The 27258-nt window shown below is 41.9% G+C and overlaps 1 protein-coding gene and 1 long non-coding RNA gene across 5 annotated transcripts in view; both read right to left on the bottom strand.

Moving 5' to 3' along the window:
* Window positions 1-27258, bottom strand: part of TOX (thymocyte selection associated high mobility group box) — a 201965-nt gene that overhangs the window by 25254 nt on the left and 149453 nt on the right. For 3 of the 4 annotated variants that reach the window (XM_035125638.2, XM_035125640.2, XM_060277788.1), the window contains exons 4-6: window positions 26475-26513; window positions 18968-19246; window positions 12665-12895 (exon numbers count right to left, since the gene is read on the bottom strand). In XM_035125638.2, coding sequence (XP_034981529.2) covers window positions 12665-12895; window positions 18968-19246; window positions 26475-26513 — 549 coding nt within the window. The remainder of the gene's footprint in view (window positions 1-12664; window positions 12896-18967; window positions 19247-26474; window positions 26514-27258) is intronic. The other variant, XM_035125639.2, reaches the window with a different exon arrangement.
* LOC132592544 (uncharacterized) lies at window positions 21717-26468 on the bottom strand. The gene is made up of 2 exons (XR_009558015.1): window positions 26272-26468; window positions 21717-22995 (listed from the first exon to the last, which is right to left on the bottom strand). It is a non-coding gene; the product is annotated as an uncharacterized LOC132592544 (long non-coding RNA).

The following is a 27258-nucleotide window of genomic DNA, read 5'->3' as shown; positions in this document are numbered from 1 at the left end:
CCGTAATGCTGGTGGTCAACAAAAATGGTACAAAGACTCTCTCAAGGCAAATAAACACTGACAATTGGGAAACACTGGCCTGTGAGCACTCCAATTGGAGAACAGCCTTTATAAAAGGTGTCATGGACTTTGAAAATGCTCAAACTAAGGACAAAAGGGAGAAACGTGCTAAGAGAAAGACATGTCTGGCAAACCGTGGAAGGACCTGCGGATCCAGAATTGGCTTCTACGGTCACTTACTGTTAAGGCCGTGTTCATGGAAGACAACCTTACTTGGCTACGAGTGATCACCAAAGAAGAACACATACATACTCCTAAGTACGGTAGATTTCTAAACTGCAAAATTATTTGTGAAGTGGTGCCACATTATTCCTATGAAATGTGCTTTATTTTATTCCATCAAAGCTGTGTTTTCAAGAGCATGCAGGTCCCTCTGATCTCTGCTGGGAAAACCCAGAGGTTGCTTAAAAGGATTAAAGATTTTGCATCCCAGGGAAACATAAGATCATAATGGAGAAACAGGCATCCTAGGATACTAAAGCTGTAAATATCAAGAGAGGAATAAATATAATAGATTGGTTCTAGCTGTGCAACGGCGTGTGTGCATTCTTTTGCAATTTCTTCAGATTACAAAGCTGAGCTCATTTTGTTTCAGAAAGGATTTATAACAAGTTGCGTTTCTGAGTTGATTGTTTGTGGTTATTGCTAAAACGTATTGTTTGTTTCAAGGAAATGAAACACCCGTTAGCTGACAGGTTTTTCCCCTCCCCAGCAGCTAAAATTAAATTTGCCTGACCTGAAAGAAGAGGCAAGAATGCAAATTGCACTCTCTGTTTGAATACATCTGCATAATTGTGTTATTTCATTTTCCAAACAAAAAATAGAGCCCAATAAGAATAAAAGATCACAGAGATTTATTCCTGGCATTTCTCATTTTGTAAGTCCAATTAATGGTATTTCTATAGAGCTTTTTATGCAAGCATGATTATGGCACCCTATCATACAAACATAGTGCCATTTCCCCTATCCAGTCATGCACAGTCTTAGGTGCTAAGCATTTCTAAGCACCTTCTGGGTTTCTTTTAAGATTGTGGTGCAATAAAACTAGTCTTATACTTTAAACAGTGCAACTATGACAGGAAAATACTATGACTAAAGTGGAATAATCCTGTAGACACATGGTAGGCTCAAGTCCCAAGATTCAAATATCATGTGAAAACTCACATTTCACCACACAGTGGCTTCTTTATTTTGATACTGGTGCAACATTCACAATAAAGGGCTATTGTATTAACTGTGCAGAGTTCAGTTTTGATTGTACTTCCATGTGGTTTTGAATTGAAGAAAGTTAAAAAAAACCTGTTGGGTATCAGGGGCCTGACAGTAACTGCATTAGAAATTAATCATGACAAGCCATCTCCATTTAGCTATATCCATGTACTGCAAGCATTAATAAAACATAAAGACAAGAGAATACCAAAGGCTGATCTAGTCCACAATCCCATTTCCCACAATGGCCACTCAGATACTCATGGAATGCCCAACAGCAGGACATGAGCACTATATCGCTTTGCAACTGCAGTTTCCCTGCAACTGGTATACATTGGCATACTGCCTCTAATGCTAATGGTAATATATAGCTGCCACATCACGTAGCCCTGTTTGAAAGCAGCTTAGTTTGGTGGCCATTACTTCATCTTCTGGAAGAAAATTAATAATGAGCTGTGTAGAGGAGTACTTCACTGTATACAGTTCTTTTAAAATGTGACTCGTGGTCTATCCTACTTCATTGATTTAGTTAGATCTTGCTACAGAACCATACAAATAATTGATTTCACAAGTGTTTTCTTGTCTTTAAGCAACTATGATGGACAGATCCAAACTAAGTTAGCTGAACTTAGATCCAACTAGTTTCAATGGGAATTACGACTTTCCCCATTGATTTCAGCTAACTTAGCCTGGATCAAACCTCAAATCTGTACAGCAAAAATGAATGTTAGAAGTTAGAAATGAATAGTTAATTTTTTTGGATTACGTTCTGAAAAGGCTCAATTTAAATATAAACTTGGGTGCTTTAATTAGTGTAACAACTAATTAGCTGTTAAAGTTGCTGAGGAAATACATGAACCAGAAGATTTAGATCACTAGTAGTTTGAATCATGATCCATACTGTTCTGATTTAATCCAATTCACCTTAACCCTCTCCAAACAATTCCTGTCTGGAGCATATTTCCTCTTGGCAGTATAAGCCATGTTATCCATGGATACAACTGTAGAATCAACTGCGTTTAGGGCTTACAAGCACTAGGCCATTTTCTAGCACCCAGGTAAAGGTGAATTGAAGAATTTCTAGTGTTATGTCTGAGCTGTAGGTGGGAACTGGTTGGGTTTATAGGCCCATCAAAGGGTAGGTTTGTACAACCAATATTGACTAGAATACAAGTCTGAATGGGAATGCAGTCTGTTGGCAGCAAAAGCCAGATCTTCACCTTTCTCACCAGCCTCAGCATGCCCCATACACTGCAGGCAGCTGGAGACACAAGATGGGTGGCAATTGCGGCACATAAAATACTTATGAAAGACAGCGTGTTCCACCCATATTCTTTTTGCAGATGCCAAATATTACAGCCCTTTAGGCATAAATTGTAGATTAAGAGACTTGCAGGTGAGAGATAATATTCACAACTGCATTTTATCAATGTGAGAATGCCTACTTCCACTTTTAGAGAGGCCAAGCACAACCATGCCCCATTAGGGTTGTAAAAAATAGAGAATTGGAAAGACAACTAGTTAAGGGCAACCCAAACACTTGTTGTTCTTTTCTTACTACATATGGAGTTCAAGCAGCCTCCTGTTTTTGTTTATCATATTACTCAGAAGCATGAAAGTGAACACATAAGTTATTTGTGTGCTAGGCTAGATGTTTTGCTTTTAATATTTAGTTGTAAGTCAGTTTGGGTTGCCTTGGGCAAGATAAAGTGACTAACTACTACACTACTATTGCTACTACTGTACTACTAATTTTAACTAATATAAAATGTAGCTCCTAGTCATTCCCCATGCTGCAAGTGAGAAGGATTGGGTTTTTTGGGTGTGTGTATATAAAATCATGAAGGAAAATCTGTTGAATCCTGTAGTTCTTCACTACAACTACTCAGGCTTTCTGGAAGGCCTAAAATCTCCCTCTCACTCCCTCTTGACCTTTCTCTGAGTTGTTTTTGTGGAGGAATTCTGTTATGTAGCTTCGGGCTAACACTCTTAAATCAAGGAGGTAGAACAGGCATCCCCAAACTGTGGCCCTCCAGATGTTTTAGCCTACAACTCCCATGATCCCTTGCTAACAGGACCAGTGGTCGGGGAAGATGGGAATTGTAGTCCAAAACATCTGGAGGGCCAAAGTTTGGGGATGCCTGAGGTAGAACCTGTGCTCCTCCAAATTTTGTTTCACTCTTAACTGTCATCAGCAGTAGCTGACATGGTCAATGGTCAGGGGTGAAGGGAGTGGTAGCCCAGCAACATCTGAAGGGCCACAGGTTTCCCATTAGTGTTGTTGATTGTTAGGATTTGATATCTATATTCTATTTCTTGGATAAACTGGGCGCTACATACAAACTATAACCACATGCACTGCAACCATATACACCATAATCACATGCTCACACATTATCTGCTGCCCCTCCCAGTAGATAATAAAAAAAACCTACTTTTGCTTCCCTCCCACCCCCAGCCTAATTTTTTTTTGGTGTGTTTAATTATTCTGGAAAGTTCAGCTAGGGAGGAAGAATTAATCCTTCCCATCTTTAATCTTCAAGGATATTGGTGGGGGGAGGGGGGCGCAGGCAGGGAAGCTTTCAACTGGAGCCAATGGAAGGCTTTTTGAAGCCTCACTGCAGCAGCAGAGAGACATTTTAAGGGGATATAGCTGAAAAGGGAAGGGTTAACACCCAGCAGCAACCCTGTGCTGATACGCCTCCACCCCCGAACCATAATAAGCTTTGTATTTTATTTTTTATTTTTTTAAGCCTCATTATGGTGAGCCTGAGAATTAAGGCCTGGTGAAATGGAATATGAAGGCTCTCCATGGGATCTCACCAGGACTCTCATGGGAAATTAAGCTGCAACAAACTTTTTAAAAAATTATATTGATGTTCATGGTAAGTATGTTAAGACAAATCACGTTTCACTTATTGGTTCATACAATTTAACCATGCTTACTGCACTCGGTGCAGCTACTAAAAGTAGAGTCAGTGGTGGTGCTTCAAATGTGAGTTGACTAATGAACCTGATGGAGATTGATGGAGAAATTGCACAGCAGTCTCATAAAGAGCTGAATTCTCCACACGTCTATTCAACACAGAAATTTAATGGGACAATTTGGCTCTTACTCGAGCAACAACATGACTTTTGGGCTTCTTAAATACAGAGACTGTGTTTAAGGAAAGTCATCCAGGACAATACTATCTTTCTTGTAACCTTTTACTCCACTACTACATTCAAATTCAGAGGGTTTGGGCAAGCTTTCAAAGACAGATAGCAGCCCCTCATGCCGTGGCATTCTTGAGGGTTGTCCAAGTGCTAAGAGTGGGTTTTCATGGGGCTGCAAAGGAAAGGGAGACATTTGGGGTAGGAAAGCCCATTCAATGAACTGAGCTCCATTCAGCTTATGGAACTGAAGATCTAGGCTAGAGTTTCCAGGCAGTGTCCCATCAAGGCAATGTTTAGATCCAGGCCAGCAATCTTGCTCAATCATGCTTTGAGACTTATGTAGATAATTAATATGCTCTATATTGGATATATTATGATCAATAAACTAGAAGGTATTGAGCCTAAATATTATACTTGCTGCATGATATTACCGTATTGAAGGAACATATTAAGAAGTCAATACATAATTTTAAAAGGGGGATAAATGCTCATTTTTTGGGACCCAGGTGGCGCTGTGGCTTGCTGATCAGAAGGTCGGCGGTTCGAATCCCTGTGACGGGGTGAGCTCCCGTTGCTTGGTCCCAGCTCCTGCCAACCTAGCAGTTCGAAAGCACATCAAAATGCAAGTAGATAAATAGGAACCGCTACAGCGGGAAGGTAAACGGCGTTTCCATGTGCTGCTCTGGTTTGCCAGAAGCGGCTTTGTCATGCTGGCCACATGACCTGGAAGCTATACGCCGGCTCCCTTGGCCAATAACGCGAGATGAGTGCGCAACCCCAGAGTCGGTCACGACTGGACCTAATGGTCAGGGGTCCCTTTACCTTTACCTTTAAATGCTCATTTTAATAAACACATTGCTTCATAGCAAGAATCAGCAAGTCGTTTGTTGATAGCACCAGGATTTTGCATCAATGGTGTTGGGGTGTAGGAAGTTTCAGACAGCCTAAACCAGGGGTCCCCAGACTTACCGGGCTTCGGGCCGGTGCCCGTCGCGCCGACCGCGCGGCGGGCCGGAGGGTAGGGGAGTGCGCGCCCGTGCGCATGCGCACGCGCACACGGTCGGAAGAAAATCGCCGAAAATCGCTTGTGCGCATGCGTATGGGCCTCCCCCGACCCGGAAGTGCATCGGAAATGACCTCTTCTGGGTCGGGAGAGGCCCATACGCATGCACACAAAGGATTTTCGGCGATTTTTTGCCGATTTTGAAGATCGCCACCGCACCGCACACCGTAAGAGCGGGTGGCGGCAGCGGGCGGCGGGGGTCGTCGCGGGCCGGATTGGGAGGCCAATTGGGCCGCATCCGGCCCGGGGCCCGTAGTTTGGGGACCCCTGGCCTAAACATAACATACTTAATAATAATAGTTTATTATTTATACCCTACCCATCTGCCTGGGTTTCCCCAGCCACTCTGGGTGGCTCCCAACCAAATATTAAAAACACAAAACAGCATTAAACATTAAAAACTTCCCTAAACTTAAATGTGTCATCTTTCATGGAAACTTATTACAGGTGGAAAGAGTTTACTGTACTTTGATAGACACCTGAAAGAAATATGAAAACCAATCTCAAATGCAATTGTGCAAAATTGCTGATAATTTTCAGTCTATGAATCCTCTTGTAGATGTTGAAATCTGACTCCCACAGAAATTATTAGGAACATCACACAGGACCCAGTGGGAACCAATTAGTTTGCATAGAAGACTTCAGTGTTGTTATTTAGGTAAATATGCTAGTATCTCACCATCAGTTGACATATTTTATCAAGCTACTTGGGTTGCAGTTCATTAAGCACAGTTGCATCCAAAAGAATAGAAAGCAATGAAGGAACCAAATATCTAAAGCAAAGCAGTATGGCTGTTTTTGTATCTAAATGAATGGAATTTAAAAAGTGGTTTATTAAACTATTTTATCAGAAAGAGTTCTTCTTGAAACAAAATATAAACAAATGATACAGCTTCCTCTTGCCCAATTTTCTGTGATTGCCTCTTCCCACTGCAACCTCTCATGCTAGGTACTTCCCAATGTATGGACAAGAGGGATGCAAGGCTTTCCAGGGCTGGGGTATGCTGGCTTGGGAGGGAGGGAGGGAGAAAACATATCGCTCAAACAGATTTCAATTCGCACGGTGTTTGGACACAACTCATTCTTATTTCCTGTGTGAGTGTCTGAAAAGATATATTGATTTCATTCTATGAGCAATAAAAATAATAATTAAACGTGTTGATGATGAATAAAAAATGAATAAATGTCCTGGAAATGAATATTCATAGTTAAAACTATGGCTGTTGTGTCAGTGTCTGGCAGGTTTTTACTAACACTATGTTTTACTGTAGTTTATTTTGGTGCTGGTTCTTAGGCTTTTAGTATTCTGACATTGGTATTCTTAAATGGTTTTGCTTACAACTTAGCCTCTGCACACCATTATATTTCCTTGGTCTTTCAGGCTCAATCCAGATGACAGTTTTCTTGGTCCTGTTTTGCTGTCTGAGCCTTAACGGTATTGCTTAGAGGAATCGTCCTGTGAATTTATGTATGTCTGAGCATCAGTAGCAAGCTTTGGGAAGCTTGATCCAACACAAGGTAGCCTTAGCTCTGGTCATAAACCTTAAGGTTGTTTTTTTAATAATTGAATTTCCATGATATTTAAAAATGAAATGGATTAAATATATTAACATTTTAAAGAATACTATAAAATACAATGGAATAATAATATATTAAAATATTAAAAACTATTTTAAAATAGTACTTAAAAATTCTGCTATATGTGTTATTTACCTGCATGTGTGGGAGCGGGGCTGCAGAGACAGGTGTTGTGAGGCAGGGAACAGATTGTTTGTGCCGAAAGACTGGTGACCCCTCATCTAACCAATGCACCACACTGTCATATCCCGAAACGAAAGGAGTAAGCAATACAGATAGCCTCCCCCAGAAGGTCAAAATATCTATTTTCAGCACTTTTAAAATAATGCTGTACCTCTGGCCACATTTGACACATTCATAGACCACATCAGGTAAACCATATGACAAATTTCAAGTCATTGACTCAACAGGTTATCATTGTTACAAAATATAGAATAATATATAGAAAACCAATGAATGGGGTTTACCCACCCCCCCTACTGTACTTGCTTCAACTAAAGGTGCATCCCTGTACCCCTTAATTACCATCCATCAATATGAGCATGTTTCCAGGTTGCATGTGTTTACGCAATATGAGAAATGTTTAGTAGCCATGTTTCAGACCCTTGTAAGCTTTTAGTTAGTTTGGTAAAGAAGAAGCAGACAGCAATACAAACGTTGACGGTATCATCAAAATGCTTTTGATTTCCTTAAGTATTGGCAGGATAAAATCTGAGTTTCATCCAATGATACAGAATAAGCTGCAGCATTTGTCTAGTGGGTGTTTGAACACCAGCGAGGAGTAAATGATTTGATTTTGTGGGCTCAGAGGATTTGTCAGCTGCCTCAGAAGTATAATTCCAGCTCTTCATATCCCTGCTGCTTCTAATTTAGCAGGACAGGCTCATAATTGAAGCAAATTAACTATTTACACTTGCCACTTCTACCAGGGGGAAAGAGGACATATCAGCAGGAAAGACTGAGTGGGAAATTAAATCCTTCCCACTTGTGTCAGATCTGCCCTTATATAAACACATTAACAGTAATTTCATGAGGCGTCAAACATAGGAATAAATACTGAGGGATAAAATAATGAGGTGTTGCTATTGAGCTGAACTGTTGCAGCTAATATTACTGAGAACAAATTATGCAGCCTGTAAGAAAGCATATGTTACAGCACTCCCAACAGTTCCCTGGCATGTCTTATCTGATCATTAAGCAGTGGGTCCCTAGGAACATAGACTGGTCTTTCTCCTACAAGGTCCAAGTACAAGGTTTAAATAAACATACACGTGCAAATGCACATATATTGGGGACCAGGCCATTCCTGCTTTGACTCAACTGACAACAGTGGCATTACAAATAAGAGGTGAACTTTGCACAGCATACTTTGGAGTGGCCATGCAGTTCCATTTTTAGCATAATGGCATGTTTTAGTGAGTTCTTTTGGCTGAAGCCATGAAGTCAGTTATATTAATGTAAACAAGAACATTTTGTTTGTAATTTGTTCATTCTATTATAGCTTCACTGGGTCTCCAATTAGGAATTTAAGTTTCATTTTACATTTACATCTGGTTTGGATTTAAGTTGTTGGTTTTTTTCTTAGACTCCAAGAATGGGGAAGAAAAATTACCTACACTGCCTTTTAACTCAGATTTCTGTCTGAAAGCCAAGGAAAGCTCCATTTATCACAATACTTTTAACTCTTAATTGCCACGTGCATGTTTTGCACGAGCAGAGAAAAATGGCCAGTGTAAGTTTATTTACAAAGAAACCAAAGGGGCACGCCAAGTGATGTGGAGGGGGAACAGAAGGCAACATTCCTAACCCAAACCACAAGTGGCTAAAAGATTCAGTGGCAGAGCTTAGTACCAATGTCATAAATATTTGAAGGCACAGCTGAAAAGAAAGATAGGGATAAAGTGGTGGCAAGATGCCCTAAGCCAGCCTTGTCTTGCTCAGAGATGTAAATGGAAGATGCTAACACCATAAGAGTTGCAAGCAATATTTCTTTCACAAATAATGTGGGAAGTTTTTATTTTATTTCATTTGTTTAAAGTATCTTTAGGCAACTTTCCTGGGGAAAATGCCTGTCTGAACCAGTGTATGAATAAAACAAAAGATTAAAAACCATAGAAAATGTCAAACACTGCAAATCAACACTTGAGTTTAAAAAATACAGAACTGGGGAGAACATAACCAAGTCAGACTGTCACTCAGCTAACAAACACCATGCCTGGAAGGCCAGTTGGAAAAGATTCCTCTTCAGGGCCTTCAGAAAAGCCTGTGGCATAGAGATTTGGTGCAGGTCCAATAAGGAGGAGTTCCATAGTCATGGTGCCACCACAGAACCTTTCTCTTGTGGCCACCCACTTTACTGACCATGGGGATGGGCACAGCATGAAAGTCTACAAAACAGGCCATAAGATGTGGACAAGGAAATATGAGTGCAGGCAATCAAATAAACAGCTTGCAAGGAAACAGCTTAGGCCCTTAAAGGTCAAAACCCATTGAATTGGTTCAGAAACCCACTAGTAACTAGTGCAGCTGATATAATAAAGTTGTCGAATAGTACTCAGGCAGCTACATTCTGGACAAGCTGAAGTTTCTGAACCACCTTCAAAGGCAGCCCCCAAGTACTGTAGAGCACTTTGCAGTAGTCTAGCCTGGACAGGACGAAAACATGGATTGTGGTGACAAGTAATTATTGCCATATGAAAGCCCATCCAAAGGACCTGCAGTGCCCCTTTGTTCAATCCTAGACTGGCCCATTAACAAAAATACTGCGGATCAACTTTGTATATTCCATGCTTAAATGATATAAGATTCTTCCCAGATCCTACATCCAGCAAGGATATACAAAGGCCACTCACATCTTGGTCTTGACATATTGTCTATTCCGAAGGAACATATATTTCTGGAAAAGTTTTTGAGGCTTCTTGAAGTTCTATGATTCTATCATTTTAATGTTGGCCTTGGGAGAAGAGGGTGGGAGATTAAGGAGGCCACAATTTATTTTGCACCTGAGCTTGTCTGAACACAGCATGTACTTTAGAACCCTGAAGCAAGCAGCCACTCACATGATGCTGAAATATAATATATTCACATATTGTAGAAGAATTCCTGTATTGAAATGGACAAATAGTCCATTCAACCCAGCATGTTACTTCAAGCAATAGACATTGCTGTATACATTAGAGTATTGAAGGGGGGGGGGAATCCCTCCTTAATGCACCTGGACAAGCTATCCATTGTCCCAGTGTTTGGCCCACTAGCCAATTTAGTTGTCCTTATAAGCCACACATAAATAATAAAGATGGCTAGAAGAAGAATAACCTTTCTTGACAGATTCCTAGGGCAACATCTTGTTTTGTTGAAGATAATGCCAAAGTGGTCACTGTCTTGAATTAGGCTTGAAGGTTTAAGACTTACATGACAATAGGTAGCAACTTTTCAGAGGGTTGTACTATGTGTTCTTTAATGGAATACACATTGATTTCTCTGCAATTCACAAAGAGAAACTGCCAAAGCCAAGTGATTAACACAGCTTTCCTTTAATAATTTGCATGCTCCCATATGCTAGTCAAATAAACACAGCTGGAAAATGAGAAACCCCTGGATGTTTCCATCAATTAATGTAACATGCCTGGCAAATACTCAAAAGAAAATAATTGTATGCAACCATTTCTGTGTAAATTCTAAACAAGGGACAAATTTGTTCATCTCAGCTGACTGGCTGCTTGTTGTGAATTCCCTATAATGGGACAGGAGAAGGGGTTTTTTTGTTTTGTTTTTAAGGGGTGGAGGGGAGTGTATTCCTAGTAGTTATTGGGCTTCCACCACCTTCTGTCTTTTCAGATTGCAAGATCTCTGTTAACTCTCCCTAGGGGAACTAATGTGGGGGGTAGCCATGGCCTGAGGATGGGGCAGCACTGTATGGTGGTGGTAGTGGAGGGGAATTAATTATTTCTGTGCATGGTAACAGGGCCCTTCTCTTGTTGCATTGGGAAGTTCTCAGGGACCTGTGGCCCTATGAGTGGTGCTGGATTACAGCTCCCATCATCCCTGACCGATGGGTCAAGCTGGCTGGGGCTCATGGAAATTGGCATCCAACAACATTTACAATCATTTATAGGCTGCCCTTCACCATGCATCCTCAAGTCGGGTTCCATTCAGCTTAAAACAACAAGCAAGCCACACAGTACACAGCAAAACTCAACTAAAATTTAAACCAGGCACCCCCAAACTGTGGCCCTCCAGATGTTTTGGCCTACAACTCCCATGATCCCTAGCTAACAGGACCAGTGGTCAGGGATGATAGGAATTGTAGTCCAAAACATCTGGAGGGCCGAAGTTTGGGGTGCCTGATTTAAACTGTGCCAAAAAGCAAACAGAACCAACAGCAACAGTGCAGAGGGAATACTGTAGTTAAATAGCAGACATGTGGTCAAGAAATGCATTTTTCTTCTGTATATGGAAGATATTGTATGTGTATATATATATATATATATATATATATATTAGGAGTCTAGAAATTGTTGTATTCCTTATCATTTGATTTCACAGGTCTCATTTATAGTTTCCCCTCACCATTCACTTGACGAAAGCCCCACAGTGGTTGGAAGAGACAATCAGGAGGAATATAAAGTAGTGCTGAGAGTTCCTTTTTGCATTTGCGTTAAAATAATGCACCCCCCCATCTGAAATCGCAGACTTTCACTTCTCTTTTCCACAGAAGGGCTGCATTACAAAGGTAGCTGCTAATTCTTTCAAGCCCAAGACATGTCCTGGGCCCTTCTAGACATCTTTTTATTATACAATAATTTCACAGTTATTGCAAAGTAATCCAGATATCTTTTATTAAAGGTTTCCTTTGTGATGAGGAAATCACACTTTCCTACCACTTAAACAGAAACACATTGTCATTTGGGAAATGCAATTTTCTCAAACAATAGCCATTCCAAATACTGTCTGGAATGGGGCTGCATGTGTATCATGGGTGCCTATTACTTATCTCACACAACATATAGGTATGTTAAAAACAGAATAACATTTTGCACATCAGTGTGCTACAGCAATCATATTCTGCTGGAGCCAGAATAATATCAGATACTACTGGGAAGGGCTTCCTTTGATGGACCACTGGCACTGGCTAAAAGGGAATACTGTACAGGCTCTCCTATAAAAGAGCAAAGTGCATGGCCAGTCATATGGAAGGAACGCACAGGCACTCCTTTGGTATGATCCTGCGGGAATTTTCAAACAAGCAAAGAAGGATACGCTAGAAGAGGCAAGTCCTGAAAAGATCAACAGATCAGAATCAACTTCTAAGGTGGAATGTGCCTGGGATGAGCACCAAAATTGCAGCTGTTTGGTAATATCTGTGCTAAAGCTCTCCTAATATAACAGCAACTGAATCTAGGCCCAGAGCTTGTGCAACCACAACAACACTGTCAAGATATAGGCAAGGATGCTAATGCAGCTGATCCAGTTTTCCTCTAGCAAGTTTTCCTCTTGTGACTCATATTCTGATGTGGAATCAAAGAAATACAGTAGCCATTAGACCCATCTCTAATGGAAAGTTAAACCAACAATATATGTATATGTGTATTGCTGTACCTGTTTTTGTTCTTCTCCCAAGCCATCCCACATGGAAGCGACAATTTTAGAAACTTCGCCAAAGGTAGCATTTGGGTTTTGGCCTTTGATGGCAGCTTGAGTATCTCGGAAAAATAATGCATAGGCAGAAACAGGTTTCTGTGGCTCATTAGGGTCCTTCTTCTTCTTCTTTTTGGGAGTTTTGGGCTTCTTTCCCATATCGGAGGCAGGTCTTTTTTCTGCCCCATTGATCTGCAAAGAAAGCAAAGACTATATTACAATACAAACTATCACGATCGTAGAGCAAACTACCCGTAAACCCCCATTTCTCAACCAATATGCAATTGGGGTTCTGCTGCTTGAAATTGTATTTTAATTATAGTGCTTTTCATAATCCAGATTGTTGGCATCTTACATGATTTCATCTATAAAATGCATTTTAGATACGTTTGGTTATGTAATCTTATTTTCATAATTTTATTATACATTTACAGTTTGCTTTCATTTCATTGCTGCATCTAAGTTCTGGCTAAACTTTTCATCTTTTTCAAGTCTTACTGCTAATGGCATGACATCACTGTAAAGTGTTTCATAACACATTATATACTGGCTTATAGTTCAACCACTGGGGCAATCCATGTGCAGTAAAAGTTACATTCTCTCTTATGGAGATTTCTTCCTTCCCTCTTTAGTACTGGCAGCAATTGTATGCATGCTTAAAAAAACCCCCTAATAAATCAATGTGTCTTCCTCCTGATGGGATTGGACATGAATTGTATATGATTGCAATTCAGCTGTATCAAAAAAGATGAAACCTAGACAAGAATTTCAAAAAGAATGGGGGAAATGCAGATAATACTTTACCAAACAGTGACCCAAAATATACACCTGGACTTGTTTCGATTAATTTCTACAGGAGACTTTGCAGTTTTTTAAGTCATAATTAGGAAAAATTGTAATAATCATATATAAAAGAAACAGTATACAAGAAGTAAATAAGGAGGTCATTTACAGGTTAAAGGAAGTCTTTTATTTTTATGTTATGTTTTCTTTGTGTAAGGGGATAGGAGTTTAATTTCGATAATTAAATTGTCAACGGTGGTAGGTTTGTTTGTATGTATGAGTTGTTGTGGACTATGTTGTAAATAAAGTTAAAAAACAAAAAACAAAAAAACATGAAACTATTATTGAAATCTTGTTTGTGTAACAGTATCTGAAGTTGGATACTTAAAAGTATCTCTATTACGTGGCTGCTGATCAACATAACTGTATGGCCAGGGGTATCATTTTTTATCACTTTGCCTTTCAAGGTCAAATGTCTATTGTGCTTTCCCCTGGAGGTTCAGTTGCCAGACAAGAGAACAGAAAACAGCTTTATTAAAACTTTGATACTGGTGCTGGGGTAAGATAATTCCAACAATTCATTAAGAAGCACAATGTTATTTATGTTCTAAATGCCACCACCACTGAAGCCAAGAAAGAATCACAGAACAAGTATAAAGATGGTATTGCTGACAAATAGGAGAAATCTTCCATATAATTCTTCTTCAGATCTTCAAATATCAAAGGTTTAGTGAGAAGCTTTTGAATTTTCCAAAAACATTTCATCAGACTGGATATTAAGGGAAGTAATGTGTGGGGTCGAGGGGGAATGGGAGAGAGAGAAAAAGAAAGAAAGCAAAAAGCTGACTTAGACCATAAAGTCTGCAATGGCTGCAGTCTTAAAATGGTTGTCACTGTAGCCAATATTAAGCAGGCCCTGTGAACTGCAAGCTAAGAAGCTGGGGCACACAGTTTTGTTGCTTCCAGTTTGCTTCACTCTGGGGGAGGCATCATATCTGAACCTGGGATTGTGGTTTGTTGCTGTCTAAAAAAGCAATAACCATAAACTGTCAACAAATATGAGTTAAGTTTGGCGGGCGATCATGACTGGATAGAAGCAAGTCATGATCCTGAGTTTGGACTAAGCGCTCCCCCCCCCCCTGGTTTGTTTACCTGCTTGCATCAGAGGGGGAATGAAATGGAAGTGAGCAAGCTGTACTGTATGCACAATATGGATTATTAAACCAAATCTGTTTGCCTACCATTACCAAAAAGTGGGAGAAACCTGAGGAAAAAGAGCAAGGCTCATTAAGCTTAAAATTTGTGGTTTAAATCTTCCGTCTTATGCTGCAAATTGATTACTTATGTAATAGCTGTTTCTGGTCTAATAGCAGCATTGTAGTGGAAAATATGCAAGCCTGACAATCTATCTGATGTGGTAGCTTTTCACTTGCTGGAACGTTTTGGCCTGGGTAAGTACCTTTTTCAGCCCTTAGACTCATAAGAACATGAGAAACCTGTTGCCTAAGGCTCATCTAATCCAACATTCTGTTCCTACACTGGCCAAACAGATGTCCATAGGAAGCCCCATAAGCAGGTCATGAGTGCAACAGCACTCTCTGCACTTGTGCTCACCAGCAACTGATATTCAGAGGCATGCTGCCATCCAGAGTGCAGGTAGAACATAGCCGCCTTACCTAGTTGTCACTGACAGCTTTATCTTCCATGAATTTGTCTAATCCTTTTGGTCAGTCCAAATTGGTGGCCATTACTACACCTTGGGGTTGCATATTCCATAGACATTGTCTGTCCCCACCTTATCCTCTAGCACTGTAGGAAGCAGCATTGGTGATGTAGTGGTGGCCTCACTAGGCTGGAGCGAGTTGGGGTTGCTCCCTAAATACCAAAGCACTAGAGTGCTTTCACAGTTGTCAGGCTGCCATTTCCCCATGCACAGCTCTGAAGCGTTTCCCCTGCTGGACTGGTCATGTTCACACGGCAACACATTATCATGCCAGAAATACAGCACTAAGGGGAAATTCAACTTCTTCAAAAGTATTGGGCTACAGTTATAACTTACTGCTTAGCCTTGTGAGTAACTTTTAATGTTCACAAAAGGTTAAGTATGGAAACTGTTATTTGGCAAATTGAACATCTCTGAAGGAGTTTAAATGATCCATTGGCTCTGACTTGTTTCTCTACCACGCTGCAGAGCGAATATTCCTTGGGGAAATTCTCTTCTTTCTTTTCTTTTTTCTTTTTACAACGTGGAAATTAAAAAGAATTCCACAACTAATAACCTTGAAAATAATGGGGATGATGTTCAACCTTATGCTTACAACCATCTAGCAGTTACACAGACTTTTCTGCTAACCACCAAAACAGAGACAGATGGGAAATAATTAAAAAAAATCCTCATACTTATTCTGCTAAGCATAGACTTGTGCTTCAAAATCCCTAGAGGTGTAGTTAGCTCATGGTAATCCACCTCCTGTCAGGCCTTATTGCTTAATTATAGTGATGTATTTAACTTATTTATCACAAGAAAGCAATAGTCTCTCATTTTAAAAATGTGTGTATTAACCATGTTGCACAAATAATAGATCACAAGGATATATCGTAGAGGATTTAAGACTATCAAATAAGGCACATTGTTGATATCTAAATGTCCCCTGAGAAGTTAAGGAACGCCTATAAGCATATTTAAAATAAACTGCAATAGTTCCAAGGCCTTTAATGGCAGTAAGAGAGCTGTTTCGTTCACACTATCTCGCAGTAATCACCATAGTTTAAAATAGATTTTAATCAAGTACCATCTGCATAATAGACTGAACAAACAACATAAAATTCTACTTATAACTTACCATATAAAGTAAAAATGGTAAAGCCTCTGCTACATAAACAGAATAGGCTGCAGTAGTACTTTAGTGATCATGTTTCAGTTAGTTAACATTTGCTGTTTACAGTCCTCTCATTATTCTCTGTTCTCTAAATTCCATGAAATCCTTTCATAAGTGAAATTCAAACAACCATGCAACACACAGTCATCTGTCTAGTTAGGAATACGGATAATTGTGTCACAATTATAAATAGCAAAACCAGAAATATACATGTTTAATGAACCAATAGGATGAATTGTTACATTTAACTGGGAGGCAGTACTCATTCAGAACACTTAAGTGCTCAAAATAAATGGGAAGGAAATGGGAAAAGTAACATTAAATAACCGCAAAGGTACATGGAAATGGCAACTGCAAAGTTCTAGTTATTGCCAAGTCCTAAAGCAGGGGTCAGCAACGTTTTTCAGCAGGGGGCTGGTCCACTGTTCCTCATACCTTGTGGGGGAATATATTTTGAAAAAAAGAAGAAGAATGAATCCCTATGCCGCACAATTAACTCAGAGATGCATTTTAAATAAAAGCACACATTCTACTCATGTAAAACACCAGGCAGATCCCACAAATAACCCAGAGATGCATTTTAAATAAAAGGACACATTCTACTCATGTAAAAGCATGCTGATTCCTGGACAGTCTGCGGGCCGGATTTAGAAGGCGATTGAGCCGGATCTGGCCCCAGGGCCTTAGGTTGCCTACCCATGTCCTAAAACTTCATCCATCACTAACGAAAATGAATGCGGCAGAATTCTTTCTTCTAAGCTAAGGACTGTGCTTCTAGGGAAAATCACCCAAAAGGGAAATTTGCACAAAATTGGGCTTGTATCCAGCCTTCCATAATTATCAGCATTTGAGTCTCTCTTTATGTGTGTGAAATTTAATTTGTGAAAAAGTTTCAATTCTTTGTTTCAGACATTGATCCAGAGATCCTTCCCTGCAACTGGCTCCATGTTTTCTTCTTAGCATGATTCAAGGGTTTGGCTTTTATCTATCTATTCCTACATAAGCGCTACTTACTCCTATTTTTGCTTATAGGCATTTTGTGGTGAGTCAAGCAGGCCTGCCTGAGCAGGGCATTCCATAAGCTTAGTGCCATGACTGTGAAGGCCTTTCCCCCTTGTGATCTAAAACATAAACCAGGCATTGGTTTATTGCTGGTCCCTACAGCAAGAGAAGCACTCTCACTATGTGCCACATGTCTGCCACATTTCCATTTCACACTCAAAGTTTGAATCTTTATATTTTCCTTAAAAATACTATTTTGTTGTTTGAGTTGTGGCTTAACAACTTAAACTAATCAGGTAATAATAGTACTACAGTCATACCCTGGAAGTCGAATGGAATCCGTTGCAGAAGTCCGTTCGACTTTCAAAACATTTGAAAACCAAAGCGCGGCTTCTGATTGGCTGCAGGAAGCTCCTGCAGCTAATCAGAAGCCGCGGAAGCCCCGTTTGGGTTCCAAAAGAACATTTGCAAACCGGAACAATCACTTCTCGGTTTGCGGCATTCGGGAGCCAAAACGTCTGAGTTGCAGGGCATTTGGGATCCAAGGTACGACTGTACTAGTTCTACTTGGGCACCATTTGTGGATGTGATCTCTTTAGTGCAAGGATGTTTGCGAGGTGACCAGCATGATTACTAGTATTTCAGTACTAGAATGGCGTCTTTCATGTTTTACTTTATGTGCACTGCATCAAATAGCTTCAAATGTCCCTCCTTTCCATGCTAACTGGAGTAGAATGACTGTCAACTATTAGCAGGGCCATCTCAGTAGTGGCACCATCCTAATGGAATGGGGGTCCACGAAGTGCCCAACACTGTTTGCCTTCAGCATTAGTCAACAGCCCAGCTTTTCAAGAAGGACCCTGGAACCAGAAAGTTTTTATTTGTAATGGCTTTCTGCTGCTGCAATGGTGGTTATTCACCTTTTAAATAATTTTGGCTGTTTTCTTCTGCTTCTATTCTGTTTATCAGACTATTCTCTTTTGCTTTTGTGTGTTTTTTGATTTATTGGTTTGCAGTTTCATATTTACTGTTTTAATGCTTTAATTATTTCTTGTAAGCTTAAGATAAAGTGCTGTGCATATGTGTATCTATATCTATATATTTAACCAGTGAATTAACTCTACTAGATTATAAGAAAACAAATTATTATTACCATAGTATGAAATAATCAATCTCAAAGAAAAGAAAAAAATAAGTGAAGATGTTTCATTATTAAACAAAACTAAGAAATTATTCAGCAGAAGTAGAGGGAGCTCAACATAAAGCAGAATCCGGCCCAACATGCAAACATTTTGGCAGAAACTACATATAAAGCATTGAACTGGCTTCTGCTTATGGATTTAACTTGCAAATTACCTTTCCCATGTTAAAATGAATACTAAAAAAATTCAAAGGCATAAAATATGAAAGAAAACATGATTTCTGTGGAAATTATGTCCTGTGCATACTTCTCTGTTTAGGCAGAATTATTCAGAGTGCAGTGAAACTTAATTTCTTAAATACCTGATTATTTTGCAGCTTCAATAATTCACTTGACCTTACACTGTGATGTTCTGCAAGTTGCAAACCTTGAAAAACAAAACTATGTTGCTAGTCATACCTTTGAAGTATCATCTCCTTCATCTTCATGAACTGAACTGGATGGTGAAGGAGTTGCAGACTTGCTTCCAGGAGGAGATGGGGAGTTATGTGGAACATTGTTTCCACCCATGTTCAAACCAAGCTGAGCACTTAGTTGTGACTGGTTAATGGTTGTCAGCTGACCATGTTGCAGCATTCCAGGCTGCCTCATATCTCCAGGTTGAAGCCTTGGTCTCATGGCTGCTATCTGGGGGTGGGAACTATACTGAGCTCCTTCTGTATTCCGTAATTCTTGCATCTAAAAGAAAAAGGAGAATTTGTAAAGTGAGAGTGTATCATCATTATACCACTGTTGAAAGTGTTCTGTCTCATTAGGAGTTTGAAAATATTTTGCTTAACCTTTAAAACAACATTGCAGCATTTAAGAACAACAGTGTTTAACAGCTCAGTGCTTAAGGAAATTCTAATGACTTCAGTGAAGAATATCCCTTCACCTATCATGCCTTGAAAAACACTCCAAGCACAGAAAAATTATGAGCTGCAATTGTATAATTAGATTTAAATATTAACATTTCCTAAATCAATGGGGTTTCAATATGAGGCCAGCAGAATTCTTCAGTAGATGGGGTTGTAGTTCTAATATACCTAAAAACTGCCTGAGGAACTATTGTGATTTCAGAAATGCTATCATTGAACTGATAAACCATAAATGAATGCAAAGAGCTTTAAAGTTCTGAACCCAACAAATTAATCCATTGCGTTATTTGTGTCGCTGCTTTTAATCTTAATGGACTTCTGATTTTGTTTTTTAATTCAAGCAATGATTCCAAACTTTGCTGAGATGAGGAGTAATCAATGAAAAATGAAGTGCTTTACTTCTCCAAAAGACAAATATACTTGTCCATGGATATCCCACAATGTCCTACTGTAATTCGCTGGCACAACTGACTTCTGAGCATACAGCAGGCCCTCCTCTCCTGTCACCTCCAGAGCAGATTGGGGGCACGCAGGGGAAGAAAGGAAACAAGTCCTGTTGTACCAGTGAAGCCCTGCTGGCACAGCACTGGAGGAGATCAAATGATCAAATTGGTGATGTAAGTGATGATAGATGTGCTTCTGTGTTTGACTATATGAGGATGAAAGACTGTAAATTGTAGACGTATTTTCAAGTGTTGCACAATACAGAACAGTTAATGAAGGGGCACAGTCTGGAAGTCTGCCCAACATATATAGCAGAAAGTAGTAATGTCAGTCTAATTGGTGCAAATAATTAAATTTTCTCTCAGATTTATTTTTATCATAACATTTAAATTCCAGGAAGTTTACATATTTGGTTATGAAAACACAGGCCCAGTTAAGCTGTGAAAGAACCACATTTCCTGCATGAGAATGAGGCATGGAGAGCTTTGGGCTTGTTTACTCCCCTCTGCTTATTTATGCACCAGAAGCTAACCACAGTTCCCTATGATGTCTGAGTTTGGGAAAGTGAGTTTTGTTTAAAACATGAATTGAGAACAAGCCAGGGTCTATAACCATGATTTTACCTTTGTTTGACCTTAGCTCATAGATCTAGCAAATCACAGTTCCCCAAGTTTGAACATCATGAGGAAATGTGGATAGTTTAAAAACAAAAGCATTAAATTTCATCTGAAAGAAAGGATGAGGGAAGGAAGACGGAATAAAGAGGGTGAAATAGGGAGCCTGAGGTTCACTGTGGTTCAGCATCCAAGCAGGAAACATTTCTTCCAGCTACGTCTGAACTAGGTTGGACACAAACATGCTTGCATCTCTTACAAACCATACAACCCTTAGAGATCATTATATAACTATTGACAACAGGTAGGGTATTTATTATAATATTGTAATATTTCCATCAAGAACCAAGGACTTGACTATCATTTATGAAATGCTATGGAGATTAGGTTTTTATCTGCTTTATTTTAAATTTTTTTTTGGCATGCACATGGATTGCAACACATTCATGCCAGCTGTATCTAGAAGTAACAGAACATGCACTGTTGTTTTATTTTTCACCCAAACATTTTAATGTGGAATATTGCAATACGAATTATCTCTTTCAACAGGCTTTGTACAGATTTGTGTAATAAAATTTCTGGCACGTGTAGAATTTATACTTAGGGAGGGGGGAAAGAAAGAGGAGAGGGGAAAATCAATGTATACTGTCAACCAATGGCTTACATTTGAATCTTGAAAAACATTTTGTGATTGTTACTGGCACTTTAATCTCTTCTTTCAAACACCAGCTCCATCCTAGTCAAACATATTAGCCTTGAAAGCTATCATTATCTCTGCCTCTAGCAGACAATCTATATCTGAACAGTTGTACACATAAAACTCTAACTACTTCTTGGTTGTATCGCTTCTGATCCAGCTGTTTTGCTGAATAGCAGTTGGTGAATGAAGAACTAGAATATGGGCAGCCCTGAGGCCTTATTTGCTAATGTTAGTCACCAGCTGCTGCTTTCTGTGGTGTTAGCAGGAAAGGCCTGGAAGTGTGCCAGATGCAGCAAGAACAAGGAGAAGTGAGGCATCTCTGAAGCCCTTCCATTTAGCCCTGCCTGTTATCGTTTGACCCTGAATGCTGGAGAGAGTTTTCCTCAAGGCTACTGAAATGCATTGCATGAGTTAAAGTGTGACTAGAGCTTATACTGTACAATTACTCAACAAAGTATTCCCTCCCTCCAGCACTTATCTACAGGGCCTTTCCGATACATTGCAGTGGTACATTATCATAGCATTTTTTAAAAAAAAATGAAATGAGGCAAAGTTAAAGCTGAGTATTGTTAAAATGGATAGCTGAAATTGTAATCTACACATTAATACCACCATATCCTGTTTCCTGCAGTTCCAAAACAATACAGGTAGAGAATGTGTTTGTGTGGAACTTCAGGCCCCAGGCATCTCTATCTGGCCACCTCTCCAGCCACAACTCCTTCTCTCAGGCCATTCTCCCTGTGGGCCCTGCCTTGCATTCTTACGTGGCATTTCTGGCTGGCTGGAATGTGTCTATGAACACTAATAATACTTCTTCTTTTCCTGGGTGAAGGGCAGTCTGTGTGCAGGTAGAAAGAAGCCTACTGTACAAAGGTAAAATTAACAGTCTTTTATCCAGCCACTTTCGCTTATTGCCCTACCCACCACTAGCACCTAGTCTGAAAACTAACCATGGCTGGTATCTGTGCAGTTGAAACACAGCACCATAGTGAACTAGAAGGAAAAAGGAGCTTGCATGTACAAAGGCAGAAGAAGAGGAAGACCACATTGTGCAAGAAATGAGTAAGACAGCTATTGGGGCAGCGAGTGAGGCAGTTTGTTAATAGGTTCAACCTAGTGATCAAATATGGAAATAAATACTGGCAGCAAATTTCTATGGCAGAATTTGTTTGGGGCTGCAGTCAGCTGTTATTAATTTACAGAAATATGTGAAAATGTCTTATACGGAGTTGGGTCAATGGTCAACCTAATTCAGTATAGTCAACACTGACCTATCTACCACTGGGCCTTTGCCCGACCAATTGTTCCCATTGCACAAACTGACTGAATCAAGAAAGCACAGAACTACACAAGGATCCATTTCAGATAAGTATGAATGGTGAATAACTATGGCTTTAATGACACTAGTTATTAGCGCACAGAACAACCAAATTTGTTCTTTTGATTTAGATCACAGTAATCATGCTTACATGAATCATAATACCTTGATTCCAAAGAAAATGGCTTTCCCACCCCTTCTTCCTTACTGCACATCTCTGCAAATGCTCAAATGCAACTGCCAATTGTTGGGAGACATTCTTGAACAATGTGAGATGTAGTGTTGAGCTTCAATAGAAGGAGAAAATTGGTGGAAATTTGGGAGTACATCTTGTGTGAATTCAGGTACCTTTCCATTTCCACAAGGCATCTGAGTTAGAGGTGGGTAATGTTTGGGGCAATTTGTCAGGAACCTCACATCAATTGTGTGTGGGACAAAAATGGCTGTTGGTGAGGCTACAACTAAAAATGGGCAGAGCAACACTTTTTCAACACCTGTCACAGATGGGGTGTTGGCTACTCCCGAGTAAGCACTCCACACATCCTCTGGATTTTCATAGTTTTATTGTGCATGCTATATACAGTGGTGAGATGTCTCAAATCATGTCTGCTCTGCATGGGGCAGAAGCCCACAATGGCGTCTCGTGGGCTCTGACCCCCCTTTTAAGACTCCAAACGCCCCTCCTCCTTGCTCTATGGGTCCTCCGTGGTCCCAAACCAGGCTCCTGAGGTGCCGTTCTCTCTCCTCCCTCCTTTCCAGCCCCTGCTGAAGCTAGCTCCTCCCCTGCTTCCCTGCTACCAACCTGGAGCTGAGCCACCAGGACTCTGCAGAGCCCTGGACCCGTCTTAACCCTTCCTGTTCCTGATTTGAACTCCCAGACTTGCTGCTGCTCTCCCATCTGATGGAAGTAAGCAGAGTGGGCTGCTCTCTGCAAGCCCTCTCTCTTACATCCACCCCCCCTCCAGGCTCCCCCCCCCCTTCTGAGGCCTGGTTTGCCTGGTCTGATGTCTGTAAAGAGGGCTGGAAGCCTGACAGGTCTTCCTCCTCTGTAGTGTGTGTAAAATCCTGTTCCCAGTCGGTGCTGGGTGGCTGGTCCGTGTAGTTCCTTCCGTTGTCATCCTCCTCCTCCCTCTGGAAAATTGCTTCCGATTCCCGGAGGGCTCCTTGGGTCTGCGTCTCCCCTGCTCCCCACCTAGGATCGCCCTCCCCCTCTGTGTTCCCTGTGCTACTGACGTGTGGTGGTTTGGGTCTGTGGGAGAAAGGAGCGTGCAGTTCCAGTGTGCGGTCCTCCCCTTGCATGGTGTGCGTGGTTGCCTCCGCGTTTTGGGAAGCAGGAGTGCCCTGCCTGGCCATCAGACATTTTAACCCCCCCTCCCCCCACCGGGAGCCCGGGCTCGCTGTGGCACTGTAGACCTCCTCCTCTTCCTTTCTTTCTGGAACCTCTTGGCTGCCTTCTCCCTCCACCCTTCTGTCTAGTGTCTTTTGTGTGATTTCCTCCCCCTCCCTCCTGTCAGCGTCTTGTGTTGGATGTGTGTCACGTCCTCTGAACCTTGGGCTTTCCCTAAAGTGTGAGAGCAAAGACCTGTGACCCACGGGATGGACCTTTCTCGCTGTAGGTACTTCCCCCCTGAAGGTGACAGGGTTGATCTGTGTCAGAACCTTGAAGGGCCCCAGCCTTCTGGGTGCCAGCTTCTTCCCCCTTCCCCCCATGGGAAGGCCTTCTGACCACAGCCAGACCCTGTCCCCTCCGTGGAAGACCTTCTCCAGTCCCCTGTGATGGTCTGCCCCCTCCTTGTAAGCCTCATTGCCCCTTGCCACGTCTCCATCCAGTTGTTGGTGTACTGTCTCCCTCCTCTCACCCCATGCCTCAATAGGTGGTCCCCCAATCTCCCCCTCCCCCTGCTCTGGGAAGGCTCTGGGGTTTCGCCCAAGACTGGCCTTACTGGGTGTGAGCCTCGTGAAGACATGTACTGCATGCCCCTCCGTGGGGTTGTCATGATATTGCTTGAGAATCTTCCCTCTGAGGGAGTCCTGGGGCATATACCGGGCATCATTGCTAAAGAGTAACCCCTCTTTCTCTGCAAGCCCTTCCCCTGCCCCCTCTCCCTCCCTCAAGTCCCTCCGTATGTTCTGGGTAAAAGTGTCCTCTTTGGTGAGTTGGCTCAGTTTCTCTTCCTGCATCCCCGCCTCTGCGTCGTTCCATCCGCCTGGGGAGCTGATGTGGTGCGATCCTGAGGATTCTCCTTCTTTCCTGCAGTGCTCCTTGCCGTTTGCATCTCCAAAGGTGAGATCTCCCCGGCGCTGGCTGCCCACAGGGTCATTGTCCATTAAGTCCAAAGCTAGCACTTCTGCGTGCTTGTTCATTGTCATCTTCCGAGAGGGGGTCTGTTGCGTGACCTCACCCTCCTGCAATTCCCGGCCGCCTACGGTCAAGACGCTCATGTGCAGCTCCCTTGGGAAAATGGGAATCTGATTCTGCTTAGCCAAGTCCACCGATAGAAAATCATTGCTGCTGCCCCTGCAGAGAAGCCCGACTGTCTCCTGGGTCTGGCCTCTTGGCAGCTGCAGACTTACTTCCATCTCTTTGTCCTGCTGTGGGGTGTTACAGGAGGGCTCAGTTGTTGGTGCTCTGCCTGGCCCCTCCCCTCCTGATCTGGCATCCAGGCTTGTGTCTGTGCCTGCCTGCTCTCGCCATTCCTTCCTCTGGGGGCAGTGTTCCACCCAGTGGCTGGGTGCATTGTAAAGGCATCTCCCGCCTTTCTCTTCCCTCTGTTTTCCCGCGTCAGCGTTTGAAAGTACCCGCGCGCGGGCTTTGTCCCTCTGCATCACATCTGGCTGGAGGGGTCTGGGCTGGGCTGCAGCTGCCTCTCCGGGACTGTATGGGAACTTGTGGCCGCTGCCTTTCCCCTCCGTCTGTCCCCACTGCCCGGACTCGCCTCTCAGCCTCCTGCACTTCCACGCCACCATGCCTCTCAGCCTTAGAGCCAGCTTGTGCTGAGGGTCGCCCTACAAAGTGCTGGCCCGTCCCGAGTGTCCTCTCTGCTTGTCCAGCCTCCGCTCCTCCGGCTTGGCTGTGTTCAGAGCTGCTCGGTTCACTAAGCCTGGCTTCCCCTGTGCCCGGGTGCCTACCTGGTGCTTGAGCCGTTCCATAGTTGCAGGGTGCTGGCTGCAGCTTGCTCTCTGCTACCCCCCTCACGCATGCCAATCCTCCCTTGGCATCTCTCTCTTCTGCTTTAGATGCTGCCAACTTCATGCCGGCTGCTACATTTGCAGCCCTCTTCCCTCGGGGTAGCCATCAAAAGATTGTGGGCTTGCTGTCACAGATGGGGTGTTGGCTACTCCCGAGTAAGCACTCCACACATCCTCTGGATTTTCATAGTTTTATTGTGCATGCTATATACAGTGGTGAGATGTCTCAAATCATGTCTGCTCTGCATGGGGCAGAAGCCCACAATGGCGTCTCGTGGGCTCTGACCCCCCTTTTAAGACTCCAAACGCCCCTCCTCCTTGCTCTATGGGTCCTCCGTGGTCCCAAACCAGGCTCCTGAGGTGCCGTTCTCTCTCCTCCCTCCTTTCCAGCCCCTGCTGAAGCTAGCTCCTCCCCTGCTTCCCTGCTACCAACCTGGAGCTGAGCCACCAGGACTCTGCAGAGCCCTGGACCCGTCTTAACCCTTCCTGTTCCTGATTTGAACTCCCAGACTTGCTGCTGCTCTCCCATCTGATGGAAGTAAGCAGAGTGGGCTGCTCTCTGCAAGCCCTCTCTCTTACACCTTCTTTCTAACTTTTCTTCTCTACCCAGCAGCTGCCAGGGAGGAACACTTGCAGAGGGCTTCTGAATTTGGTCAAGGACCACATAAAATAAGGCTGAGGGCCACAGGTTGCCCACCCCTGCTATACATGCTAGCTGAAGCAAGATGAAAATTAACCCCAAAGCCAAAGGAAAAGACAGATGTAATATAAAAACAGAGCTCACAGCAAATTCTTCAGCTGCCATGTTAGTCCAGTTTCGCAGCTGAAATAAAAGACATGCCTGTGATTAGTTTTGCCCCTCTGTATTCTCCAGGTGAGCTATCCATCCTTTAAAGTTTTTAAGTGCTACATAAGCATTCCTTTAAAAATCCATTTGTCCACTCCTTATTAAGTTTTAAAAGTTGCATGAATGGCTAGTGGCAGGATGTGGCAGGACAGTTTTCAGTAATAACAACAGGGAATCTCACTGTTCAGCACTGAGCACAGCAAGCTTCTTAAAACAGGCATCCCTACCTCCCGCCCAGACCTTGACAAAGAGGTCATATGGGCCAAATGCAACAAAGGAACTTCCACTGCTCTAAGAATGTCATGTTTTCACCCAAGGCTTGAAATATTTTTCCAGATCAACAGTCCCCTTGTATCAAGGAAACACTTTTTGAAGGACTGTCACAAACCTGCCTGTGCATTTTAATCACAGCAGTAATGGTTGAAATCTGTAGCTGAATTTTGCAATTTGGTCACTTGTTACAATGGACTGGAATAGAATAATTCAAAAGGATGAAATAAAAAAGTGATCTGAATTTGATAATTAAAGATGCCCATGACAGGTGCAAAATATACCCTTAATATAGGAAATATTCATATATTTGTTAAAGGAGTTAGTGATTTACTGATAAAGTTTAAGTAACAAAAGATGTACATTGCCAGGATCTCTGGTTTACAGCATGCTGCAGTTTAAATAACCTCATCTGCTTCAGGCTAGAATCAAAATATAATTCTAACTTCTC

The sequence above is a fragment of the Zootoca vivipara genome, chromosome 8 (genome assembly GCF_963506605.1).
Source record: "Zootoca vivipara chromosome 8, rZooViv1.1, whole genome shotgun sequence".
NCBI lineage: Eukaryota > Metazoa > Chordata > Lepidosauria > Squamata > Lacertidae > Zootoca > Zootoca vivipara.
This window is presented reverse-complemented; position numbering and strand designations above follow the sequence as displayed.